This window comes from Colias philodice, chromosome 2, assembly GCF_061535455.1.
Source record: "Colias philodice isolate Cphi_HAF_F1 chromosome 2, ilColPhil1 Martin Lab GWU primary, whole genome shotgun sequence".
Taxonomy (NCBI): Eukaryota; Metazoa; Arthropoda; class Insecta; order Lepidoptera; family Pieridae; genus Colias; species Colias philodice.
The window spans coordinates 12,942,501-12,969,910 of record NC_143087.1 but is presented as its reverse complement, the minus strand read 5'-3'; the positions used below and the strand labels follow the sequence as shown (position 1 = coordinate 12,969,910).

The 27,410-nt window shown below is 36.9% G+C and overlaps 1 protein-coding gene across 1 annotated transcript in view; it reads left to right on the top strand.

The window, feature by feature from the left end:
• wb (wing blister) overlaps positions 1-27,410 on the top strand; it is a 140,556-nt gene that overhangs the window by 103,492 nt on the left and 9,654 nt on the right. The window contains exons 20-46 of the mRNA XM_089709468.1: positions 5,112-5,218; positions 6,502-6,673; positions 7,004-7,165; positions 7,555-7,733; positions 8,431-8,625; positions 9,156-9,404; positions 9,631-9,809; positions 10,100-10,361; positions 10,756-10,921; positions 11,567-11,776; positions 12,202-12,710; positions 12,998-13,234; positions 13,432-13,670; positions 13,984-14,222; positions 14,729-14,851; positions 15,399-15,590; positions 15,997-16,163; positions 16,637-16,786; positions 17,209-17,366; positions 18,981-19,220; positions 19,849-20,020; positions 20,335-20,488; positions 20,894-21,144; positions 21,494-21,701; positions 22,051-22,166; positions 26,473-26,651; positions 27,387-27,410. The exon at positions 27,387-27,410 is cut by the window's right edge and continues 97 nt beyond it. Coding sequence (XP_089565594.1) covers positions 5,112-5,218; positions 6,502-6,673; positions 7,004-7,165; positions 7,555-7,733; positions 8,431-8,625; positions 9,156-9,404; positions 9,631-9,809; positions 10,100-10,361; positions 10,756-10,921; positions 11,567-11,776; positions 12,202-12,710; positions 12,998-13,234; positions 13,432-13,670; positions 13,984-14,222; positions 14,729-14,851; positions 15,399-15,590; positions 15,997-16,163; positions 16,637-16,786; positions 17,209-17,366; positions 18,981-19,220; positions 19,849-20,020; positions 20,335-20,488; positions 20,894-21,144; positions 21,494-21,701; positions 22,051-22,166; positions 26,473-26,651; positions 27,387-27,410 — 5,239 coding nt within the window. The remainder of the gene's footprint in view (positions 1-5,111; positions 5,219-6,501; positions 6,674-7,003; positions 7,166-7,554; positions 7,734-8,430; positions 8,626-9,155; positions 9,405-9,630; positions 9,810-10,099; positions 10,362-10,755; positions 10,922-11,566; positions 11,777-12,201; positions 12,711-12,997; positions 13,235-13,431; positions 13,671-13,983; positions 14,223-14,728; positions 14,852-15,398; positions 15,591-15,996; positions 16,164-16,636; positions 16,787-17,208; positions 17,367-18,980; positions 19,221-19,848; positions 20,021-20,334; positions 20,489-20,893; positions 21,145-21,493; positions 21,702-22,050; positions 22,167-26,472; positions 26,652-27,386) is intronic.

Sequence of the window (27,410 nt, the reverse complement as noted above, 5' to 3'; positions counted from 1 at the left end):
TTTACTGAGCAACATAGGCTATATTGCATTTTCAAAAACATTTAAGATCCTTACCAAAAATGCAATAATGTAACCCAAGGTGTAAAAAAATCCTCAATAAAACTTCTGTCATCGCGTGCGCTGCGGAATCTATTGAAGATAGAACAAAAAAATGTTCTACTGTATTATAGAATGGATCAATATCTACAAGAAAGTCCGCAATACCATATGTCCATCTTCAGTAGTTATGTTACTACAACAACTTTTTTACGTTTTCAAAGTAAATAGAAGCGCCGACAGTAATCAAACCATGTTATCCATACACATATATTAATCCTTATCCCATTAAATGATGTTTTATTATAGACTGTTTCAATACCAGCAAAATACTTTTTAAATGAAAAGAATTGGATATTCCATTCAAAAGATATAACGAATTTTTAAAAGTGTCAATCTACAGAAAATAGTAGGTATACTGTTCGAGCAGGCCGTAGTGCGGGGGTCACGGAGGAATTCTACCAATATGCGTCTTGTGACTGTGTTCCGTGGGGTTTTGGTCGGTAGGAATCCGACATAACCCCCTCCCCCGGAGGCCGTGGGTATCTATGAAAGATTTCCCCACTAAAACAAAAAAAAAAGGCCGTAGTGCGGGACGGGGTAAAGGTGATTTTCATGTGATTAAAAATTAAACCTATAGTCCGACCTATAGTAGACTTTTCACTGTAACGATATCGCTATCTATGCGGGTGAAACCGCAGGGCATTGCTAGTTATTTATAAATTAGCATATCCTGTTTTGGATATTTGTATTTACTCATAAATCTATGAATATGTAATATTTGTTTAGGGAAACGTTACATAATGTGCTTCATTATCCTTGTAATATTCGTTTCTTATTTACCGTAGTACTTAAATGTCTCTATAATCTTATATCTTTCTTATACTTATATAAAATTCTCGTGTCACAATGTTAGTCTGCATACTCCTCCGAAACGGGTGGACCGATTCTCATGAAATTTTCTGTGCATATCGGGTAAGTCTGAGAATCAGCCAACATCTATTTTTCATATGTACCACGGGCGAAGCCGGGGCGGGCCGCTAGTCTTATATATAAAATTCTCGTGTCACAATGTTAGTCTGCATACTCCTCCGAAACGGGTGGACCGATTCTCATGAAATTTTCTGTGCATATCGGGTAAGTCTAATCGGCCAACATCTATTTTTCATATGTACCACGGGCGAAGCCGGGGCGGACCGCTAGTATATTTATAAAATATTATATAAACAATATTTTTGAGTATTAATTTAAGTAATATTTTATTTAATAATAAATATATAATTAACTGTTATTATTACAAGATAATAACATATTAAATAAGCCCATTTGATTGCTTCTTATTTAGACGGTAAATAAAAGTAAATACCATTTTTAGACGTAAAATTAATATGGTACCATTTGTTCGAATGAAATTACAACGATAAATTAAAATTTCCTATAATCGTAAAATGGAAAATCAATATTTCACGCAGAATACGACCCTGGTGGTCAAATAGAGTACAAAATTTATCACTTATTCAAATGGGCCATTTGAAATGTTCGTGTTTATAACGTGCAAGGGAACTCGAATAAAATTTACTTCACATTATTATTGTGAAATTGTACCTGAAATTCATCTGTTTCTAAGTTAGGCTTATAACATTTATAATATGCCTATCATAAAGTATAGGATAGATCCTTATTGTATAGTATAAGTTATATATAAATAGTTGAAATCTACACGCTACGTTCAACAGGAGTGGAGCCACGGGGGTGAAACCGCGCGGAGCAGCTAGTAAAATATATTTCTGTAGGTAGAGCATGACGCTGAATTAGTAGTAATTACCTAGTAATTATTATTTTCTTTCTTATAAAAACCAATCCATTTTCTGGAAGAAAGAGTTAGTAACTTATGTAACATGAATTCTGCCGCCGATTTAAATATGAAATTCAGATATTCAGAAATAGATTTTTTTTTATAATAATGTGTATTAGGGTGCTTTAAAACTTACAGGAACACTTAGCTACATCATTTTTGCACTTTATAAAATACACGTAACTAGGTAAATTATTGTAATCTTTTCACAAATTCTCTTTCCTACAAACCACAGTTTGTATTCGCATAAATTATCTTTTGATTCACATTAAATAATCGTTTGTTTGTCAGCAAGATTTACAACCCCGTGTTGAAGTGCTGACATGACGATAAATGCTATAAATATCTGCTGACGGTTTACAGTATTCTATGCTGAATAAACAAAATGTCTGTCTTTTGCTAATCTTTAATGTTCAATTATATTATTTACTACTTGTTAGCTTTCCGTCCGCGGCTTCGCCCGCACATAAAAATACCTGCATAGTTTCTGTTCCTGTGGGATTTCAGGGATAGAGCCTATACTCCATGACCTTTCTCAGGTCTCAAACTATATCTGTACCAAACAGGAACACGTACATATCCAACAGTGATCATTTTTAGCATCAGTCTAACAATTACCTACAGTTCAAACACCCAAACAAACTCTTGAGCTTTTAATATTAAAGTATAATGCATTTTTTAATTGCTGCATTTTACGTTTTTACTAAAGGCTGTATCTACCAAATACCTATAAGTTGAGAAGAGCTTTTAAACATCGCTTGCTTTAATATCAGTTCGGAAAATTATTGAACGTAGTTACATTAAGCAACTAGTTCTTAATAAAACGTAGGTATATTATGTTATCTGTAACTGTTTATTCATAGATCCAGGTCAACCGTCCATCTGTCCGTCACACTTGTTAATTATCTTACAAGTCACGACACGACTCCGACATTTAGTCGTGTATTATAAATGGCTTTGATGGATTGCAAGGTAATGGGGCGTTTGATTTAGGAGATTTCAAATTGGACTAATTGATGTTTTTGTGGATGAATGTAACACAGGTGTTATTGTGATTGAGATTAACGAATTCGTTGGTTGATGTGTAATTTAGTGGAAGTAATTTTGTATATTTTTATTGTAATCTGATACTTTTTAGTTTTTACTGGTTTCAAAAGTGTACAAAGTTACAAAATGTTTTAATTAAATGGTTAAAACTTAAAATATCGCGCTTAGGTTAAAGTTTTAGGCGGACGACAAATTCACCGGAAGCTCAGAAAATTTTGCGATTATTTTATTTTATCTTGTTTTGTATAAATTTGATACCGATTTTTGTATCCATTTTAACATATCATATGATGCATTTGTACTCATTAAAAAATTCGAAATATATCTCGTTATTAAACCCGATTCTCTAAATTTATAAAATGAATAGGTTGAATATACCAAAATTAATTATAAAAAATCCCAAATGCAATTTCTCTTGGCATGCGTTTGTATACACAAGCCCGTAATCTAAAACCGAGTGCACATTGCTATTGTTTTATAAGCGAAGCCGAGTCCATTGTTATAACTAATAGTGCGTATTGTATTTCCATGCATGTACAATTATTGTTTTGGATTTAAGCTAGACGCTTTGTAAGTTGGTAAAGTCTGAAGTAGAATTAGGATCGTTTTACATGACTTGAAATAAAAGATTATGGTAAGGGTTCATGAATTTATGTGTTTGTTTATTTGAAGCTTCTATAGCTCATCAGATTTTTATGTTATTAAAGTTCTATTTCATTACTTTGCTTAGTTTATTGTCTCTCATTAAAGACAAGAGGAACAGCTTTAGTCGTTATTGAAGTGAAACTTCTTTAGGCGCGTTGAGAGTTTAATTTCAAGGTCGCGTCATGGCAATACCGTCACGTCATGGAGTAAGGTGACGATTTTCACGAAGATTCACTTCTGACACGTGTGCTCGACATACACGCTCTTTAGTTTTATTTCAATTGTAGAGCCATTTTTAAACAATTCCAAAAATAATCTGTGTACAAACCTTAACCCGATACTGTTAGAATCACAATTTATCAACAAATAGCACAATATTTTGCCATCAAGGCGATGAACGAAGTATGATGGAAGATAAAATCAAAATTAACATAATATTAACGGCATATCATGTCAATCAGTGAGATAAGTAGACTAACCGTTTACATTACAAATTGAAGCAAACAAATCTGCAGATAATCTTATCACATTAACCGAGTAACATGAACTATTACCAGTATTTAGTAATCTCAGTTTCTATGGGGTACGAACATCAGACTGATAATGTTCTTAGCCATGTTCACGAGAGTAGCTATTTGCGAACGCGTTAGCGGGAGCGGGATTATTACGCTTTATATATTTTACAATCTTATTAGTCTTGTGATCAGTAAAATAAATGCACAATACTCCCAAACAAAGGATGATTATATTTATGGGACTGAATATTTTTCTGGAGACAGTAACGTACGACGTAATAGTATACCTACAGCTATTTTTCTAAATATATTATATGGTTAGTTAACTACTATTATATGTGATAGATGTGGGACTTAAAATCTTATAAATCTACATAAAAGCGACTCGTTTTAGTTTTTAATGCTTTATGAATTTTTGCTCTGCGGTATTGTAGCTTGCTTATCGCTTCTCTCTTGAACATGGTTCCCTTAGCTAAAGTTTAGATAGGAACCTTGTAATACGGCATGTACAAGTCAGTCCTCTGATATACTTAATTAATTTCTGCATTCCGCCGCCGTTTGGTAACCACCGGTATTTGCATTTACGGCGCTCGTACTCATGTTAAATGAAAATTGTACAAACATTAAGATTGGTGTAGTTTATTCTGATTGATAGGCCTGTTTATGTCTATTTAGTGCCCGTTTAACAATTGTGAAAGCAACTGTGAAAGCTTTATAAGAGTTATACTTATACTTAAATATGTATATATCTACTTATTAAATTAATGATTTACATAAAACACCACATACTAAAGGCTGCATTTCCGCTCTGTAAGTACCTACCTGTACAAGTCAGCGCTAGTTTTCAGATGCTGTTCAGCTTGTAATTTTAAGAAATACGCAATGAAAGCATAAAAAATGTTGATTCTTACAAAAAATGTTTTGTACCTATCTAATTAAATACAAGCATTCCCTCCACCACACTACACAATATGTTAATGTTCAAAATATCTATAACACTAATTTCTTTCCAGGTTGCAACTGTTCCCGGGCCGGTTCAGAGAGCAACGTGTGCGATATCCGCACCGGGCAGTGCCGCTGTCGTCCGCACGTCACCGGACGAGCGTGTGACACATGTGAGGTAACACACGAGACGTTTTATGTACCTATGCTTATCAAATAAAAAAGAGCATGTGTGCCGTGCACCCGTGTCAGAAATCGTCAGAAAACTTCTTTGACAAGATTTAAACGTAACAAAATCGTCGCCTTATACTATGACGTGACGGTATTGCCATGACGCGAACTTGAAATTTTACTCTCAACGCGCCTATGGAAGTTTCACTTCAATATTTTTGTTTGACGAAGAACTAATGCTCCATCAAATTGTCAGAACTAAGCCAAATCAAAATCAGAAGCTCGAGCTTTAGCTTTTAAAACTATTTAATAGTACTTTCTTAGAACGAAGAACTGCAAAGAGTCTAATAAAATATATTGTAACTGAACCTATTTATATTGTCTTCGCCTTGGAACCATGGTGTTACGTCATGACCAAGGACAGTTATGGAGCTAACAAGCTGTTATCGAGAGATCTAATGCGGAACAAAGTCGGCTATTGTTATAGACATCGAATAATAACTTGATTCTTTTGACGTAAACTGTATTTTGTTTAGTGGTTACTTTTGCTTGTGAAAAATATTAAATTTGAGGTCGATCGAATAAATTTGTAGTAATAATGGAAGTAGCATCAACTAAGTAACTAAATAAGTTTTTTTTTATTTCGTCTAGTTCTAGTTTGTCTAGTTTCTAATTAATATCTGAAATTACTAAGCGGACTTTGATTATATTTAAAGTAGCCGATAAATTACATACCTAGTTGAAAATATAGAGGTCAGTGAAAACTAACTGAAATATTTGGTCAGAAATATTAAGATAATGAACGTTAAACTTTAAATTAACTTGGTGACATCAGAATAAAATCTGACGACGCATGAAGCGATAGAAAAAAATATTTCGACACATCTTTCGATTAAGATGTTATGGGAGATACGTAAACAATAGTTACATTCATTAATTATTAGGTTATGTAGATAAAGCCGGATGATTTACGTAGTTCTTTGTTTGTTAATTAATGTCATTACGATGTAGACATTTTTAAATACTCATAACTCAACGACATTGTAATGTTGTAATACTTCGAGTATATTTTCGGGTAGATACTGTCTTCATACTACATTTTGTGAATTTGTCTTGTTTTTTAAAAGAGCTGAATCAAAAGTAATATAAATCTTTAAACTGACTACATTAACGAGACTAATTCCAAAAAAAAAACTTCTGACTAACACGAAAAAAATCTTTATTATATTATTATTAATTTGTAAATCAATGAATACTATTTCTTTCCTAATAACAATGACTAAATTTTAGGAAGGCTACTGGGGCCTGGACCGTGGCGAGTGTCGGCGTTGCGAGTGTGGTGCCGGTACCGCCGCGTGCGACCCGGTGACGGGCCTGTGTGCGTGCGCGGCGGGTGTTGGTGGTGCGCGGTGTGATAGGTGCCTGCCCGGGTACTACGGGTTTAGCGCTACGGGCTGCTTGCGTGAGTTGCTCTTATTTTTAGGTTTATCCGAATGGAAAAGACTTGAATGTAAATATCGTTATAGATAAGTTGTAAAATTTTTCCTTTGCATCGACTATGGTAATGTAAAATGATGAGGAAGGAATGGCAGGGAGAGACCATTTAATATAGATTAAAATCAGAGTGGACATAAAATATTCCATTCCATCCAAGGAGATTAATTTAAACTTTCTTTCCAATATCCACGCACTAACGTGATCAAATTTTTGTCACAGCATCACCATCACCATTATACTTTGCTACACATTTTTTAAACGTAATAATTATATAGATACACACAATTTATTCCAGCATGCCCCACCTGTACGGACGGCAAGGTCTGTTCCCCGGTGTCTGGTCGCTGCGTGTGCCCCGGGCGCAGCCGCGGGCCGGCGTGCTCGCAGTGCGCGCGCGGGTACTGGGGACGCGAGTTTGGGTGCAAACCGTGCAAGTGCGGACCCGGTGCTGTCTCGGGTGAGAATTTGAGATAACATGCTAGCTTTCCACCCATGCGATTAAAGGAATGAGATATTTAACTGTGGTGAATAGTCTATGTATCTCTTGAGCTTCTTAATTATCTCCAACAATAAAATGGATCTGTCGCGACGTGAAAGAAGGACAAAATCTTTTTAATATTGGCATAGTATTTATAATATTGTTAGTAAGGATGTGCAAAATGTAAATTGAAAGAGTTTTCGTTGGTGATTAGATAAGCTTCAATTTGTTTTGCTTCTCGATTATAAAGATTAAACTTTTAAATAATAGAGTACTTATTTTCTTAAATGACATGATGAATGAAAAACATACTATAACTTGAGAAATTTAATACTCATATTTTCATGGCATTTAACTTCAAATTGCAGAAACTTGCGATATGAAAACCGGCGCATGCGAGTGCAAACCAGGCTGGACGGGTCTCTCATGCGATCGCTGCGAGCGAGGTTACTTCGGGCCACGATGTAGACCCTGCAGGTGTTCCATCGCTGGTACCAGGTGTACTGATGTCTGCGAGTGTGATGATAGCGGCAGGTGTCCGTGTAAGGTATGGGTGGTATAACACGTATAAGTGTGAAGTCGTTCCCCTGGGGTAAGAGCACCAGGGGAAAGACTTTGTTGAACGTTAAATATCAGCAACTTAATATGTTTTTTTTTTTTATTGGGAATAGGGATGCGCTTGACCACAATCTAGCCTGATGTTAAGCTAGTTGAGTCACTATAGCAAAATTTAAGATGTGATCGTGTTTTCTAGTAATTCTTGTGTATTTAAATATTGAAACGATACTTTACAAATAATTTACATGAAAATGTCCTTTCTATTTATATCACGATGGTGATATGTAAAATTGGCTAAGCTAAATATATATAGGTCAGTCATTTTTGAAAGATATTAAGACTAGCGCATACAACATCTAATTTATAAAACACAATTTTTGACGTGACAACGTCTTATAATTCGATAGAGTCGGCTGCACGCACGAAAAAACATGACTCATGCGGCGTTACCTCGCTCTGAGGCGTTCCATAGTGCAAGCGAGAGCGCGGAACGACCGACAAAGAAGCATAATCGGCCTTAAGACGTTGTCACGTTCAACTCTCGTCAGTAAACCGACTTTACAGACAACCAATTTTTTTTAACAACAATTTAAAGGTAAAAGAAGCATTATCAAGACCTCATCTTTCGTTTATTCCTCAACAATTGAACAACTATCCTTCTTCAATCCCCTGTTTCAACATAACAGGAGAACGTAGTAGGCGCGAAATGCGACCGCTGCCTGGACGGCACGTTCGGTCTCTCGGACACGAACCCGGCGGGCTGTACCGCGTGCTTCTGCTTCGGTCGCGCAGCGCGGTGCACACAGGCGGACGTGGTGCGAGCCGCTCTGCACGCGCCCGCGCCGCTGCATCTACGCCTGCTGAGAGGGGAACCCGCTGATGTATGTGCTTAATTGATTTCGTGTTTCTTATAGATAATATATTGATTGATCTCTTGAGTTTTAGCATGATAACTTTTTAATCGTTTTGTAATAATTATACAGTTAAGTAAGAATACTTATTACGGCGTTATACTATATTTAATTTCTTCTTCTTCTTCTTCTTCTTCTTTCTCAGCCCGGTTATACCCAAAGTTGAGTATATGCCTCTTCATGGGCACGCCATTCACGATATTTAATTTATATCGTGTTTATTCTTAGTTTATTCTTGTTATAAAATGTTATAACTCGTTTATTTGTAAGGCTGTTATGGTTTAAAGAGCCCATTATTATGTTGAATTTTCATTACTAGGACAGTAATGAAAATTCAACATAATAATGGGCATTAAACGATATCAAAGTCACAATATCTTAATTCAATACTTTTAATCAGGTATAATTTTAGTAACAACTTTAACGTTATTTCACGAATACTTTATTCAATAAAATTCCACACATACAACTATCATCTTATAAAACAAACAAAATTTCAGATGGAACAAGAATCGCTCCTCGCTGTGCACACACGAAACCCAGACGTCACGATATCAGTCCCCTGGCCACCGGTACCAGTGTACGCGGAACTCGGCGAAGTATTCCTGGGCGATAGGGTGATGTCCTATGGGGGGGCTTTGCGTTTCCGGGTGGAGGAGGAAGGGGGGGAACCACTGCCACGACAGACTCTAGCGAAATTTCCACTTGTCAGTATACATGGAGCATCGTTGGTGCTTGATCATTATGAGGTATGATATTTTCTTTAATGCAAACAGAATTTTTGTATGCACATTCTTACCGTTCTTTTCATACATTTCAAATTTCAAATACAATGCTCACGTGCTAACCACAATACCAATCTTATTACAGATTTTCTGCAATTTGCCAGAAAATTTTAAATATTTGAAACTTCTAGAACATTTCACAAAATATTTCAAACTATAATTTAAAGTAGACTATAATTTATTTTTCCAGCGAGTACCAGCTATAAACGGTACATACGCGGTGTACCTCCATGAATCACTATGGGAGGTCCGCGGTCGGAACGCGGTGGCTTCCCGAGGTGTCCTGATGCTGGTCCTGCAGGATCTGCAGCACGTCTTCGTGAGGGTTTCCACCAGGATGCCGAATTATAGAGAGCCTTTGCATGTGCTGTAAGTGTTTTGTGTTATAAGAAGTTTTGGATATAAAAATAATAATAAATAATAAAAGGAAATCAATTTGTAGAGCGCATTTGTTACTCAAGAAATTTTGATGGAAATAATATCAGTAGTTTAAAAGAGCTTATTTCATACTTAAACAATTAGCATACATATTTTTATTTACCTTTATCATAGACTTTTTAGAATCGTTTCTGACAGTATATTTCTTAAAACAAAGAAATTTGAAGCATACAAAATTTTTCACTATCAACACACATCATCTTTTACTATCCATTTTGCAGTCTCCTCAACGTATCCCTAGAAACAGCCGTTGCCGGTCTATCCCGTGGCGCGCCGGCCCCAGGGGTCGAGATGTGTGAGTGCGGTACTGGGTTCAGTTCCGGGTCGTGCCATCGACCAGCTGCTGGGTTCTGGCTCCCCCCCACCCCTCCAAGACTCTGGCACACCGCGGGCACGATACTGATTGACTTGGAGACTGTGCCTAAGCAATGTGATTGTAATAACCGCTCGGAGTTGTGTCATCCCACTACTGGACATTGTATGGTGAGAATCTTATTGACCGCTATAATTTTTATTGTATTCTATAAGGAAAGCAAAATCATGAAATTGATAAATCTTTATATTATCTATCTAGCTATCCCCAAAAATGTGTTTAAGTAGATATATTATCTTAGTGCAAAATGAAATATTGTAGTCAGAAGTTCCGCAACCTAATTCAAGAATTAATGATCCTACTAATTGACAAAATTTGTTAATGTGTGTTTAACCGATGATTATCGATGTCCTCTAAATATTTTCCGTTTTTAGAAGCGTTGTTAGATTCTTGTTAAAAATAACATTATAGATATTAATTAAAATAGTAGGTGGTCGCAATATTTTTTTCTTCGTCTTCCCTTTTGATGAAGGTTTTCAAAATTTTTGTTATATTTTTTTCCAGAACTGCACAGACAACACAGCAGGTCCGCACTGCGAGCGTTGTGCGGACGGGTACTACGGCGAGCCCAGTCGTGGCTGCCGGCCCTGCGCCTGCCCCACACCAAGTGATAACAGGGCGCTGTCGTGTGCGCCGGGGCTTAATAGATTGCATTGTTATTGTAAACCTGGTGAGTGTTATCGATGCTGAAAACGTAAAATTTTAACTTGACAACCACGATTCTCTATAGTTAAATTTGTTATCATTTGTAGATACTGAATATTCTGCATCGCCAGTTTTTGGCTATTAACATTTTGATTAACAACATTGATTGAATATCATTCACTGACCCCACTTTCTAATAAGTCACCTAGATATCATACAGCCGTAGGCCCGTAGAATACGTATTTTTATGACTATACAGTCCATTATCCATATTAGGTTCTATAATTTGTAGCGAAACATCGAACGTATAATATATACCTAAATAGCGTAAAAATTCTGCATTATGTGTCAAAACATTTAACATACTTGGGTTGCCTGGTAAGGATCGCTACATAGCGATAAGGCTTCTTTGCTGTTTCTGTAAAGTCTTGTCTTTGTTTTATGTATTTACTAACTTTCCGCCCGCGGCTTCGCCCGCTTTGTCTAAAACCTCATAAATTATATACTAAAACCTTCCTCTTGAATCACTCTATTACAAAAAACCGCATCAAAATTCGTTGCGCAGTTTTAAAGATTTAAGCATACATAGGGACAGAAAAAGTGACTTTGTTTTATACTATGTAGTGAAGTATTTTCAAATCAATAAAGCATTTTCATTACATACACCCAGGTTACGCGGGCGCTACATGTGAGTCCTGTGCACCCGGCTGGGTGCACAACACCCATGGTTTGTGCGAGCCGTGCACGTGCGACCCGCGCGGGGCCGTAGCGGGCACTTGTGATGTGCGGGCGAGGTGCCGGTGCAAACCAAATGTGGGAGGGGATAAGTGTGATACGTGTGAGCTGGCAAGGCATTATCTGGATGAAGGGGGGTGTACTCGTGAGTATCTTCCAGCTTCACAATTTTTTTGAAGTGAAAACTTCTTTAGCGGCGTTGGGTATAAAATCTTAAACTCGCGTCAGGACACGTGGCCTGATCGAAAAAGCGTAAAACGGATACCATTCCAAAATATCAAACATGCTCAACGTTAATAATCAAGTTTTCACTTCTGCCGGCACTCCCGGAGTGCAACCCGTATTTTTTTTTATTTGGTTAAATTCTTAAAATAATTAATGCTTGTTTATTGCATATATGCTGAATAAATATAACTGAAAATACATAACATTCTTATTACATTTTGCCCGAAAAAACTTTGCCAGAGAATTGATTCATCTTACTGTTTAATAAAATCACATCAGACATGACATATCATTCACCTGGCACCCTGTAATATCGAAAGACTAAGAATATGTAATTAATTTCAGCATGCGACAACTGCACCCAAACCCTACTCAATTCAGTCGAAGCTATGACCGCTGATCTCCACAAACACGCTGACATCACAGAACTAACAAGGATACCGCAACCTTTCCCGGCTTTGAAGCAATTCGAGAACAACGCGACATTCCTCTACCACGACCTACGAAACCTAAAGACTGACATAGAAAAAGCTAGAATAATCGGTTCCACGATAAATGAACTGGAAGAAACGGAACATAACCTTTTCACATCTGCTAACAATTTGAAAACAGAAGCTTCTAGAAGAGAAACAGATGCTCAATATCTTAGCTTGGAAAGTATGAGTGGTTTAGAAGAAGTATTGAAACAGAGGAGGTTAGTTGGTGAACTGGCAGCTAATTTGGATGATTTCGCAAGAGGAGAGAAGCATTTGAGTGCTCATCGCGCATTGAAAGAAGCGAGACGATTGTTGAAGGCAATAAAGGAAATTAAACTGTTTGATTATATGGCTGGCGCTAGTGATGTATCTGATTCTGTAAGTTCTTAAGTTTTATATACATATTTTACTTTTTTAACCTGTAACCATGGACTAATAGAATATGCCTGAGAACTTTAATATGATGTCCGTTTTCTAATAATAAGATAAGAGTAACGCCATTCACATTGCCGATACGTCAAGATACAACTAAGATCATACAATTATAACGAAATTCGGTAAATTTTCTCTATGATGATAAAACGTGTAGAATTATAGACTAAATGAACTTTTATCCAGATTTTGGTAGTAGATACTTAGTATAAAACATCGCTAATTTTTTCAAGGTAAATCTACAATCAACATCAATCCACGAATATTCGTACCGAATAGAAGATATGTACAGACGTGTTCATAAAATGCAAGCCTCATTGGACGAATGGGAAAACAAGATGGACGACATCGCAAAATTGGCGGGAGTCGTGTGGGCGGCGGGAGATAAAGTCAGTGAACTAAAGAGGAGAGTACTACCCTCTTTGATCAGGCTGAAGGACTTGGGTTCAAAATGTCGAATTATGCTAGAAGTGAGTATGCAAACATATTATTCTATATTCAATTACTTGGCAGAGAATAATGCATCGTAAAAAATGGCATAGTTTTCACAATATTGCGATACAATTTCTGGAAAACATTTCTAAGTTTAATACAATGACATTTCGTGTTTTCATAGTGGTACTGAATTACATTACAAAAACATGTAATAAAATATGGTTCTTTTCAGGAAATCGCAAAACAACCAACCCATAACCTAACCAAAGAAGCATCAACAGCAATCTCACAAATCAGAAACCTGGCCATCAATTTCCCACAAATTGCTGAGCAGTTGCGAACTCTCACAGCTGCGACTGAAGAAAAGGAGGGTATTTTGTACAACCTTACACCAGCTTACAAAAAGAAGTACTTGGATGCCGTGGAAAAACACGTCGCAATGCTTGGGGAAAAAGCGAAAGAATACAAAAAGTAATTTGGTAGTTTTTATTGAGAATAGTGTCTCTTTTGTAACAATAACATCTTAGACTACATTTTAGATTAACATCTGCAGGCGAGATTGTAGTAATGCGCTTCTCTTTTGACAAAAAAAATTTCATCTCGTTACTGAAGGAGTTTAAAACAATGTCATGGCTGATAGTTTACCATTATTTATAATTGATTATTTGATTCGGACTTTATGAAATCTATCTCTTCACATTTTTTTTTTTTAGTTCATACAAGTACAACATCCAATTAATAAATCTTTCCTATCATTAGTTATTACAGTCTTAATCTCTTCTAGTCTCTTCGCCGGCACACGAGCAGCTGCTTCCCTCGGGGTACAAGCAGCGGGCGCGTGGTCTGAAGTCAGCAGAGCAGTAAAAGACGCTGGAGCAGCTGCTGACGCTGCGACTGCTGCAACTGCAGCAGCCGTGCAGCTCGCAAGGGGACCGCAGCCGATGATTGATACTGCGCATGCGCATTGGGCTGCTTCGGAGCAGCTGAAGAGAAGGGGCAATGCGGTACTGATGAAATCTAGTGGTGAGTTACAAGACTGTCACCTAAATATCGAAATGCAAAATTGGTGTAAAGAGTAAATTCACAACAATTATATTGAAATTTTTACACCACTAAACCAATTTACAAGAAACAATTGTACAGTAGAGAAAGTAATAATTATATGGTTAAGGGTGAAAGAGCAAATAACTTAAGACCAAGGCTTGGATAAGTCAAATTATTTACTTTACTAACTTTAGATCTTTTCAGAACAAATGCGTGAATATTATATGAATAATGTATTCCACAATTAATTGAAGTGAAACTTCTTTATCGGGGTTTGAAAAAAATTTAGTGTAACATTTTTTCGTCACGCGTGACATTTTTCCGTTACGCGCCATCTTGTTCTTATCCCTACCACGCGTGATTCGACGTATTTCTGTCAAGTTGCATATAATAAATTATTTTTTGAAAAATATAGTTATAAAGAAGTTTCACTTCTTACGTGTGTACACTAGTACACGCACACATTTTTTTATGTAACATTACAGAACTAGGGCGTGGTGTAGAGACTGCTGCTCGTGGTATCGACGCAGCGAGTGTGGGACTCCGCGCGCTCGGCTGGCGGGAACGGTCGCTCGCCTCTGGGGCCGCTACTGCTGCGGCTGGACTTAGTATGTTGTTTCTTGGTTATTTATCTGTTTTTAAGCTATTGCATAGCTTCTATCGCGGGCCTTGAGCGCGGGGACCGAATCCAGAAATTCCGTAACGAAAAAACCTCACGCTCCCCACTCCGACGGGCACGGAGGTGTGGCTTGAAAACATGCTATGCAATAGCTTTACCGCGGCAGTCCCCGAGTGCCACACGTCTTTTTGTTTTTATCTTTACGATTTTGTCGTACATTAGAGTAACATTTCAAAATAGAGACGCATAGAAAAAACATTTTTAACTGGATTAAAGTTAATTTTTAGCGTATCCTTCTGCTTTTCATTCAGAACGCTCTTCTGTCATTTAATTTGTTATATAATTTCCGTGAATTATGAATAATTTACACCTTTCTTATTAATATTGAGAAAACATAATGATAAAAGAACCACCCAAACAATTTTAATTTTGGGCCGTCAGAATGACAGTTTTTTTTGTTACAAAACATATACATTTCTTGTGTTCATTCTGTTTATAATTCATTTTAAATCAATAATTACGCTTTCTAATTCAAGGTAGCACAGAAACCGGAGCGCTAACATCGCTTCGCAGCGCTGGCGAGCAAGCGGAGCGCGTGTTCGCTGTGTCACGGTCACTGTACGACGAAGCGGCTGAGACGAGGAGGCGCGTGCGATATCACTTGCGGAGGAAACTTGCAGCGCTGCAGCGGCTGGGCGATACAGCGCTGGGGGCTGCTGAAGAACATGGTGAGATATTTACCTTTCCTAACATTTGAGTTTATAATTATTTTTAAATATTATTGAAAGCTCTCTTATATCAGATTTTAGTTGGTTAGTTAGTCTTGCCATGGACTAATACTATTGGTCCATGGTCTTGCTTAAAAGTAGCCGTTCGTTAAATAGTAACAAATGTAAATTTTTCTTACATTTCAATTTTCCATATTCTACTTAATGGATCCTGTCACCAAACGATATTTCCTAGCTTAATAAATCACAGGGCTACATTCTTTCCGCTACTAGTATATTACATCTTGATTTTCATGCTCCACATACTCATTGTCTCTTTGATAGACAGTTAAGGTTTTCTTTTCTTATATTTCGTTTATTAGGCACAGTTCATCATTTTAATACTAATACGTAACTCAATTTTTAGTATCCCAAATCCGCGGCAACACCCTGCGCGGTGCTGAAGTATCAGAAGCGCTTGCAGCGGCTGCAGCGGCCCGAGCTCGGGAACACTCCGCAGCGAGCGCAGCGCTTGAGCCAGCGCTGAGAGCGCTGAGGGAGCGGGTGGAGCGCGCTAGACATGCTGCTAGCACTGTGAGTGACAAATTATCCTGTTATCAAAGCTTTTGATATGGACATAAAAATTAGCATTCTTCATTTGAACTTCTCATCTTTGAGGTGTAAAACTTTCCACAACGTGAAATTGGCAAAATAATTGTGGCAACGCAGTACTGCCATTCATCAAAAAATTGAATTGAATTTAGCATTTTTAAATAACTGGAAATTTTAAATATTTTATCTATTACCTTGCCCCTCTAATGAAATTATTATTAATCCATTGATTAAAGTGCCGTGGCATAATAATATTATGCTCGATGCATAACATTAATGTTGATCTTCTTCAAGAAATGTAACTTTACAAGGACAAGTAGTTCTTGAAAATGCTTGTACCAGAAGTCTCTTGCCCAAATTACCAACAATGCTTGTGCAATTCGTAATATTGTCTTTACTTTCAATAAAATAAAATTATAATCAAACATCCTATAAAGATGCTTATCTCCCCCTAGATAACAGTATCAGTCCGTTCCCCGGTGTCGGGTGGGGGCTGTGCACGCGCGTACGCGGTGCGGAGCGCGCCCGCCGTCACGCGACTGTCGCTGGCGGTCAGCTTCGATGGCGATGTAGATGACGGCACGCTTGTCTTTATGCAGGATCAGGTTGAGCTTCATTTAATAATTCTACACGAAAATAGTCCCATTTCATCGCAAATGCCGTAATAGAAATTTGATAATTATTAAAATGATGACATGAATGACTGGATGTTATTACAGGTTCATACTTAGAAATTGAGTCTGTATTAAATTTTTAAATGTGAACCTGTAATTTCATCAAAATAAGTACGGCTATTTTTAATTCCAACCAACTTCCAAACGAACATTAACTGTTATACAAATATCATTGGAGCTAACCCGGATTTCACTGGAAAACTGTGAACTGTATAACATAATTCTCCTACATAATATTCGAGCAAACAATTGAACAGGCAAATCGAGAAGAGAATCTAGTCAAATACTCAAAAGCAAATAATACTCTTAATCTTTCAAAGCATACATAAATAAATATATTTTCTCCTATCCAGGAAGCAACAGACCGCTACATGCGTCTGTCAGTAGTGAACAGCAGACTACGATTAACGTGGAACGTGGGGGGAGAGGAGGGGGTCATACTGCACCCCGAGCCGCTGCAGTCTACGGTGGATGATGCGGATCATACTGCGTATACTATTGATATTGAGAGGTGATTTGCTTTTTGACGTGACAACGTCTTATAATTCGATAGAGCCGGCTGCACGCACGAAAAAACATGACTCATGCGGCGTTACCTCGCTCTGAGGCATTCCATGTAAGGCTTGAAGTGCAAGCGAGAGCGCGGAACGAGCGACAAAGAAGCACAATCGGACGTTGTCACGTTCAACTATCGTCAGTAAACCGACTTTACAGACAACCAATTTTTTTTTAAAGGAATGTGAATGTGCATATAATCTCTTCTTGTTTTAAGATGCTGGAGCTTTAACTGCGTAAGTATATAGACTACAGGCCCGTGTTGAAAAAATTATGGGTCATTTGACCCACCACCTGACCTATCTAGAATGATATAAGAGCATAAAATAATAAGATTCAGCACTATGACGTCACTTGTAAGCTGTCCACCTGAGTGCAGATGAGAATTCGAAGGTTCAGGTAGAGATTTTCTCCCCTTGTCTCCATGATTTTTGTACGGCGTTGCGGAATAATTGATTAAAAGTAGTATAGAAATAGTATGACACAGATGCCGTACAAAATCAAATGACCAAATTTACCCCGGCAACTGTCGAAAAATAAAAATAAATTCCGACTTTGTGGACCACCATTTTTTTACGGCATCTGTGTCATACTATTTCTATACTGCTTTTAAGCCATTATTCCGCAACGCCGTACAAAAATCATGGAGACAAGGGGAGAAAATCTCTACCTGAACCTTCGAATTCTCATCTGCACTCAGGTGGACAGCTTACAAGTGACGTCATAGTGCTGAATCTTATTATTTTATGCTCTTATATCATTCTAGATAGGTCAGGTGGTGGGTCAAATGACCCATAATTTTTTCAACATGGGCCTGTAGTCTAATAATAAAATTTAACGATAGTAAAGATATCCCAAACTAGCTAAAATTTGCGTTCTTTTTGAAGATAAATCGATAAGTCCGTAGATAAATTTACGAATTAATACAATCAGGGTTCAGTAATAAAAAAAGAAAAAAAAAGAAAAGTGTGTGCGTGTAACCTTTACGCGCGATTGAAGTAAAACGCACATGTCAATATAACCTTGTTATTGAATATTATAAAATGTCGCAATTGTCAGAAAATTTATTTTTAATTTACTTATTTTAAAAGTAATAAATAAACAAGTATATTTAGAGATTTTCAAAAAATTTTGCAATTTAAAATAATGTTTTTAAAACTGTTGAATTTTTCATTCACTTTGCTATTCACAATTGATCCGTTTGAAAATTTGAAAATAAATAATCCTAATTGATTATGATATTTGCCACTAGCTGGCGTATAAGTCAAGAAGCGTGTAGTATATGACATATACTTACAACCAATCAGAATTATTATTTTTAAATGGCGGAAACTACACAGACTATAGTAAGCGTTACTTCCGTCAGAAAAAAAATCTGAGTTACTCCCTAGTCGCGCCTAAAGAAGTTTTACTTCAAAAGTGTCACCGACACAATCTTTTGAAATCTAGAAAGAAAAGACATCATTAATTGATCAAATTTTTTAAATTGTCAAAATGGCACATTTTGTTGCAAATTTTGTTATTTTTATATTGTTATTTTGCAAATGCTTAACATAGTTGTACATTCCAGAGTATGGACAACAGTCCGTCTCCGCGTGGAGCGCTCCGGCAGCGCTGCGATATCGTCCAGCAACACCACATCAAGCGCTTCAAGCGCTGGGCTACTCCGCTCGTCCTTGCTCTGGTTGGGGGAAAGCGTGGCACCGTTACCGGGCTGCGTGCATGCCTTGAGGGACGATAGCGGAGCGCTAGGGCTCTGGGCGTTTAACAAGCAACCCGGGAATGCAAAGTGCATTGGATGTACTCATAGGTATGGGTACAATTTGTATTTTGTATATCCTTTACCTTAGGTAGCCCGGAAAAAATCGCTTAAAAGCGATAAGATCTTTTGTACTTTACATCCCATTTGAGCAATAATATAGTTACGTATTCTAATGTAAATAGTTAAATAATTAATGGACTGACACCCGAATATATTCTTGTTAAAGTGTGTTTTAATAAGCATGATCGTGTCACCTTTTCACGCGTATTGAATGAACTGTTTTTTTTAAACCATTACGAAGTTAGCATATCATCGATGTATGGCAACAAATTATTTTTTATTTCTGTGTCCTCTTAGATATATTGCAGACTTTATTTTGAATTGGTATTATTTTGTTTTCTGTTAATAGATAAAACCAACAAGCTGGTTAATATAAAATAATTATCCCTGAATTTAATTGAAGATCCGTCTTTCACTTTGACCTGATGGTATCACTGTTGTCGGTCATTTGATAAAAATAATATTGCAGATCGTGTTTCCGTCCACCACTTGGTGATTATTTATACGAACAGTTACAATTTTAATGATAATATTCATGAAGTTTCTGTTGAGTGGTGATGATAGGAACAGTTTCAATTGAAATGATTGTTTGTCATGATTAGTTTTTCTTGTACAGGCGGTTCAGCCAATCCCGTGGCTCCACACTAGTGCAGTTCAGCGGCGCGGGCTACGCGGCGGTGCGTCGCTCAGGCCTGCGCCCCGCGGACAGACGCCGGTTCACATTGTCCTTCACCTTCCGAACGAGGGACCATGATGCGTTACTGTTTTTAGCGCTGGATACTGTTAATGTGAGTATATTGTATGAGGAAGTAAATTTGCTAAAATGGAAGCCATTTAATATTATGAAATCTGTACGAAGATCCAGTATTGTCATTTAAGAAAAAATCGATGATACTAGTTTAAAATTGCACTTTTTCTCCGAGAAATTTATGTGAATTCTACAATTGTTTAAATATATTTAATTATATGTAATGATCTGGATGCATTCGAGTGACGAGTAGCTATAATAGCGTTCAAAAAATTTCATTCGAACATTTACGATAGTTTTGTAATTGGATAATTTTATTGTTAATATTGTTTCACTTTTACTTCGTAACACCAGAACCGCTCAGTGAGCGTGTGGGTGCGGTCGTGCCGCGTGGTGTTCGCGGTGCAGTACGGCGGCGCGCGGCTCGAGATCGCGTCGGGCGGCGCGCGCTGCGACGGGGCGCCCGCGCACGTGCAGGCCACGCGCGTCTTCAGCGGACTCGAGAGAGGTACTGTTGGTGTGTGGGACGGGTTGGGAAGTGGAATAGATAATAATCTATCCAACAATATATAACAACAATTAATATGATTTGGCTATCAAATTTGTTGTGGAAACTTTTTGCCAGGAAACTGACAAATATTCCAGAATATGGACAACAGTTCGGTTACGCGAGAATAATAGATGAAAATGAACTAAATAGAGATTACAGCTAGTGAAAGAAAAAGCAAGACACAAATTAGAGACTATTAATTATACGAATTGATAACGCATGCTTTACAAAACTATGACACAAATATTATATACATTGTAAATTAAAAATCTTCGTAATATACTTTATCATACAAACATATTACTAAGTCTATATTATGTAGCGATAGTCAAAGAGCACGTATGTAAGCGCGTCCGTCCCCAGGCAGCCTGCGCGTGAACGGCGAGGAGACGCTGGGCTCACCCTCACCTCCTGTACAAGACGCATCTCTACTGCCGGACCTGCAAGCCGCGGAGTACTGGCTCGGGGGCGCTCCGCCCGGGGGCGAAGTCCCCGCGGGAGAGCGCCCGCCGGCACTGCTGGGGTGTCTTGGAGCCCTCACTGTGGATAGAGAGGGATATGACTTGCTGGATACGCCGCATAGACATGGCGTTGAACCGGGGTGTACTACTAAGGTACGTGTAACGTGATATATTGTGATCTTTTCAAGTTGTTTTTTTTTTAATTGATTGCACTTTATTGGCATTCAGAAACAAAAAGTGAAAAATTATTCTGTAAATTAAGACCCTACACTAAATCAAGATAAAATTGTCTTAATATCTTATGGTTTATTCCGTTCAATAAATAGTTGTTTGATAAAAAAAAACACATTTTCAGAAAAAATTGTTATATAATTTTTGGAAACTGATATTATATTATGTTTATAATGCATATTTCAAGATTTTGTTATTTTATAGATTAAATTATTATTTTATAGTAGATAAAAGAGACATGCAATTTCAATTTTTTAAAATCACATCGTAGACATTACGATCAGCAATCTTCGGTGGCGAAGGTTACATAGAGATGGCATCACCAGCGATCCGACGGAAGTCTTCCTTGGGTATATCCTTCAGGACCAGGTCATCATCAGGTCTACTGCTGTACCGGGCACCGGTAGCTGGCTCTAATGAGGTTGATGATGATGATGATGGCGATGATGGACACTATCTGGTGATTGCTGTTGTTAAAGGTTAGTACAAGTTTTGAGTTTTAAGTAAATACATAGTTAGTTAAGTAATAAATGGTTTAAAACAAAAGGTCATCAATAGATTAATAACACGGTTGTAGGTACCTAGTGAGAAAATTGTGTGTCAAATTTAATGGATCAGATATGTTGTAAATTTCATTGGCTTATTAACATTAGGTTCAAGGATGGAAAGACAAATATTTCTTGAAGTATTTTCAAAAATTTTTACTATGAAATTCCATCAACACTAAAAATATGTTTGCATATCTCATATACCGTTTACATATTTATGTGATTAAACTTTTGAATTTCCAATATAACCCAAAATAACACTTTTATATCTACTTCCCAGGCGAGCTCGAAGTACAGGGCACAGCGGGTAAGGGCTCGCTGCGGGTGCGCGCGAACGGCACGCGGCTGGATGATGGCCGCCTGCACGCTGTCACACTCGTGCGCGCGCATAAACAGGTAATATAATATTTACTTATACAATTACTAGCGGTCCGCCCGCGGCTTCGCCCGCGTGGTGTTTTGATGGTAGCCTATGTTCTTTCTCAGGGTCTAAAGTTTGTCTGTGCCAAATTTCATCGAGGTTTAAGCGGGAAAGTGTAACAGACAGACAGACAGAGTTACTTTCGTATTTATAATATTATATAGTAGGGATTATTTTGTTTAATCTGGACGTTATTGTTTTATTTAAATTGAGTCAGGAATATATCAAGATCAGAATTTTGATAAAAGATATCTATTTGAGGAAAACAAAAGTTTAAAAATATGGCAGAACTTGTATACGTAGTATATTATTATTAGTCTGTGGCAGAACTTTTTCGTGCAAACTTTAAATTCATGAAAATAGTACCTTTGAACCTTGTAATAAATATCATTTTCAAGATTTTAGCCAATGCGAAAACAGGACGTTCGAAATATCGCACGCTGAGAATGAAAGTGACCTAATACGAAATTCGTGTTTTTTGGGAATCATCAAAAAAGTGTTCGTAATTTACAGAACTATTTACAAATCATGTCATAATTTGTTCGCATGCAAAGTTATATAAGATATTAAAGTCTGATATCATTTTAGAGGATATTGTCTACCCATACAATCCATAAAAAATAAATTAAATTTAATTTAAATACTTTTTATCTTTTTTTAAAAATTACCATTAGATATTGCGTCACTGTACTGAAAACTTGTAAATCATCTTTGACTAGTTTGGGAATGAGTCACTTTAGTATTTTTTTTCTATGCATGCATTTGGACGTAACCTGAATTATGTCAACTTAGTATTAAAATATTAATGGGAAGTAGTCTAATGAAACCAAATGTTAACTAAGAAATTATATTTATTGTTTGTTTCAAGACTCATTTTTACTATTTACTTAATACCTATGGGCAATCAACTCTAATATTGGCATTATTAATCAACAAAAAATTATACTTAAGTATAATTAATTAAAAAAAGTAATACAAAAGTGCAGTTTTAGTTAGGAACTAGCGGTCCGCCCCGGCTCCGCCCGTGGTACATATTTCGCAATAAAAGGTAGTCTATGTTGTTTCTCAAGGTCTAAAGATTATCTGTGCCAAATTTCATCAAAATCGGTTCAGTAGTTTAGGCGTTAAAACCATACATAAATACAACCCTTTCCTCTTTATAATATTACTAGCTTACCGCCCGCGGCTTCGCCCACTTTGTTTCAAAACTAATAAATTATACACTAAAACCTTCCTATTTAATCACTCTATGAATTAAAAAAAACCGCATCAAAATCCGTTCCGTAGTTTTAAAGATTTAAGCATACAAAGGGACATAGGGACAGAAAAAGCGACTTTGTTTTATACTATGTAGTATAGATTTATTTCGCACCTCTTAAAGTGAAAGTTTATCTAAAAATTTTGGCTCAGAGCAGATAGATAAATAGCGAACAAAACGCAAGTAAGATCCTGGGAAGTACTAAGTAAAATTCTACTAACAGCTGCGAGTGAAAATCTAGGTAATGAGATACGATGCAGAAACAAGTGGCCGAATGCCAAAAGGTTACTAACGAAAAGAATGAAGCATACCTATCGTTACAGCAGACCTACACTTGCAGACGAGAGAGAGCATAGAGCGCGACGAAGGAAAAAAAATAACTACACAAGAGAAAGAAGAAGAAATGTGTTGATGTCAACTAACTTGAAGAGATTGCTAAAAGTTTCTCAACGAAGGATTCGAGAAACTTTTACAGCCAAACTACTATTAGTTTGAAATCTTTCCTACCTCTATAGGTAGGAAAGATTTCAAACCTAGAACCTCAGCTTGTAAAAGTAAAGATGGTGAGCTACTAAATAGTAAGAACGATATTATTAAAAGATGGAATTAGTACTTCCAAGAACTGCTAAATAGCACAGAAACTGCTGAAACATCTTCTGCCATACAAAATTATACTAACATCCCAGATATCTCGCTGCCTACAAATAGACGAAGTTAAATTGGCCATCAGGAAACTCAAAAATCATAAGCCACCAGGAACTGATTACATCTCTGTGGAATTGCTTAAATATGCTGAAACTAGCTTTAAGGAGAAATTTTATGAGCTGATAGTCCAGGTGTGGTAGTCTGAAACGACGCCCTGTTAACTTTTCTTTATTCTTTCTAAAAGCACATTGCCTTACACATTGCATAGGTACATGAACCACAGAATAAGTACAGGGTTGCCACAACAATGACATAAGAAAAATTAGTTAAGTTTTTCTAATATAATCTAATACGCCCGATGAGTGGAACATCGCAGTAACATAGGGTATATATTATTACAGCGGTGTGTACAGCACAAGAAAGGTGACATATTTGATTGCCAGAATTATCACGGTATATCTCTTTTAAACACGGCATATAAAATCTTCGCCTATGTCCTTTTCAATAGAATATCTCCATACACAGAAGACAAACTAGGCGACTACCAGTGCGCTTGGGGCCCTAACCGTTCGACTACTGATCAGATTTTGAAACACTTGAGTTCAATGTCATAACACACCATATTATTTTCGTGAATTTTAAGGCTGCATACGACAATGTTCACCGAAATTTCCTGTACCAAGCGTTGACTGAGATCGGCATTCCACCACAATTGGTGTCACTTACAGCAATGACGTTAAAAAAAATAAAAAAGCGTCGTTCGGATCCATTCAGTATCTTGCAACCTTTTAGGGCAATGGAAGGCCTTAGGCAGGGAGATGCGCTCTCCAGCCTTCTGATTAACATAGCCTTAGAAAAATGCATCCGAGATTCCAGAAATTGAGACATCGGGCACTTTATTTTTCGAATAGATATAGATACTGAGATACGCGGATGATATAGACCTGGATCGGGAGGACGCTACCAGCAGTGATCCTCTACTGCTGTTAACGCATATCTTGCTGTAGACCAAACTGCTCAAAAGCTCGGTCTACAAGTCAAGTTCGTGGCTGTACGTGACTTTGTGTACCTGGCATAATTAATAACAAACCAGAACGAAATATCTGCAGAAATATGTAAACGAATTATGGCTGCTTCGGCCTTCTAAGATAATTTTGATCGAAACTGCTATCCCGAAACATAAAGGTACTGCTATAAAAGACCCTACTAAGACCAGTACTAACATACGGGTCCGAATGTTGGGTCCTGAGCAAAAAAATGAGGATTGCCTTCTAGCGAAAAATCCTTAGACGGATTTTCGGTGCTGTGCTGGAAAATAGACATTGGAGAACGCGGTATAACCATGAGCTTTATGAAATATAAGAGAAGCCGAATGTCTTATAGACCATAAAACTAGGCCGCTTACGCGGGGCCGGATACGAGGCACATATGGACGACAAGAAGGCACCTTTGCGTCTTCTCTATGGAAAACCAGATGGGCCGAAGCTCCGATGGTTGGATGGCATCTAATGATTGCTGTGAAAATCTGGAGAACTCAGACAAAGGACCGAGAGATCTGGAAGAAAATACTGGACCAGGCCAAGGCCCACTAGCAGCTGTAGAGCCTCAGATGATGATGATCACTCAGCGAGGAAACTCTTGTATTTCATGATAACTTTTTGGGTATGAATTTTTCGTTTTCTTTTTCATTTTCTTGAACCATTTGTAATATAAAATCATCTTTAATCTCTTCATATAATGACCTAAACATAAATATTTAAACAAATTATTATTCAAACAACGACATAAACTTTAATACGCCATAAAATTAACTTATCAAAATATTATTAAAACGGCCTATTTATACATAATACACTTAAACAAAGAAAGCATTTAATAAAGTACAGGCATAACGAGAAATATGTCGTTACCTTTAGAATAGTTGATAATACAAAAATGACTTAATATGATTTAAGTCACAATAATTCAAAAACTGCATTTTAGTACAAAAGTGACCTAATACGAATAACGGTCTTTTTAAGATTAGAACATTGACAAAATATTTACTTAACTTTCGGTAAATAAACGCCGCAATCAGGATTAAATCACTTTAAAACTAAGAAATGTAATCACCGTGCCGACATAATACTAAAACGGTCTCTATTTTAGCGGAGGGACGTTTAAAATACGCAAATTATAAAGAGACGCAACATACGTGTTTTTCGGTTTCTAGGTGACATAGGATAGTTTTTGATTTATTAAATGATAGAATACCTTATTCTGAGTCATTTTATGAGTATAACTCATTTTTGCAAAATTTTGAGTTAGGTCACTTTCGTTCTCAGCGTGCGATATGATTAAGCACCTATTTATTATAGTTTATGCTTATTTTTTTTTAGTTAGAAGTGTGGCTAGATGAGAAGCTAGTTGGTAGCGGAGTGCTAGCGGGCGGCGGCTTCGCCCCTCGACCACGCGGCCTGTACCTCGGCGGGGCTCCGCCCTCACAACGCTCGAATAGCATTGAATTACCTACGCAGGCGTTTGTTGGCACTATTATGGACTTTATTGTGGATTCTAGGTGAGTTTGAAGTGTTTATCCAACTTAGCGTCTATATACCTAAAGAATAATTTTGGTACAGACTGTAAAAACTCTGCTTGAAAAATTATTTTATTACGGTACGCTATGTTCTGCGTTTCTTTCTGTTCTTGGTTCTTGGATTTATCGGTCCATCATAATTTTCGTATTAACATATACCAATAATAAATTCAAACGCTAAAAATACATACTTGCTTCTAGTCCAAATGAAACCTTGATTAATGTAAATTTTTAATTTTCTATTCCTCCTAATTTATTCTTACCTCCACTGTTCAAAACTATGTTAGTGATGCAACATACTTAACCAAAATTGTATTGAGTAAGATGTTAGGAAATGCAACATAACTACGTACGTAAATGACTACAGTGAGTTGTTTGATATTTTCACAGATTCCCCCAACAAACTCCGCAAAATTTTTAATTCCCTTTTTAACGTTTAAAATAGATAAGTGCATAATATATATTATAATTTTTTCATTGTTTAAGATACTTAGTAGTTAATTCATTAATTGTATACTTTTAAACTTACTTTACGCATGCTGTGTTTACCTATAAGTGTTTTTTTTACATTGATCATATAAAATTGTATTTTAACTTTGATGTTTTATCTGTGATGTAAAGAAACGTTGGTAAATCAAATAAATAAATAAAATAACTAGCATAACCAAAATTATATATAAAAGCATAGAAATATGAAATAATTTACGTTATTTCCAGTCTACTAGGTCTAGAAGAAGGTAC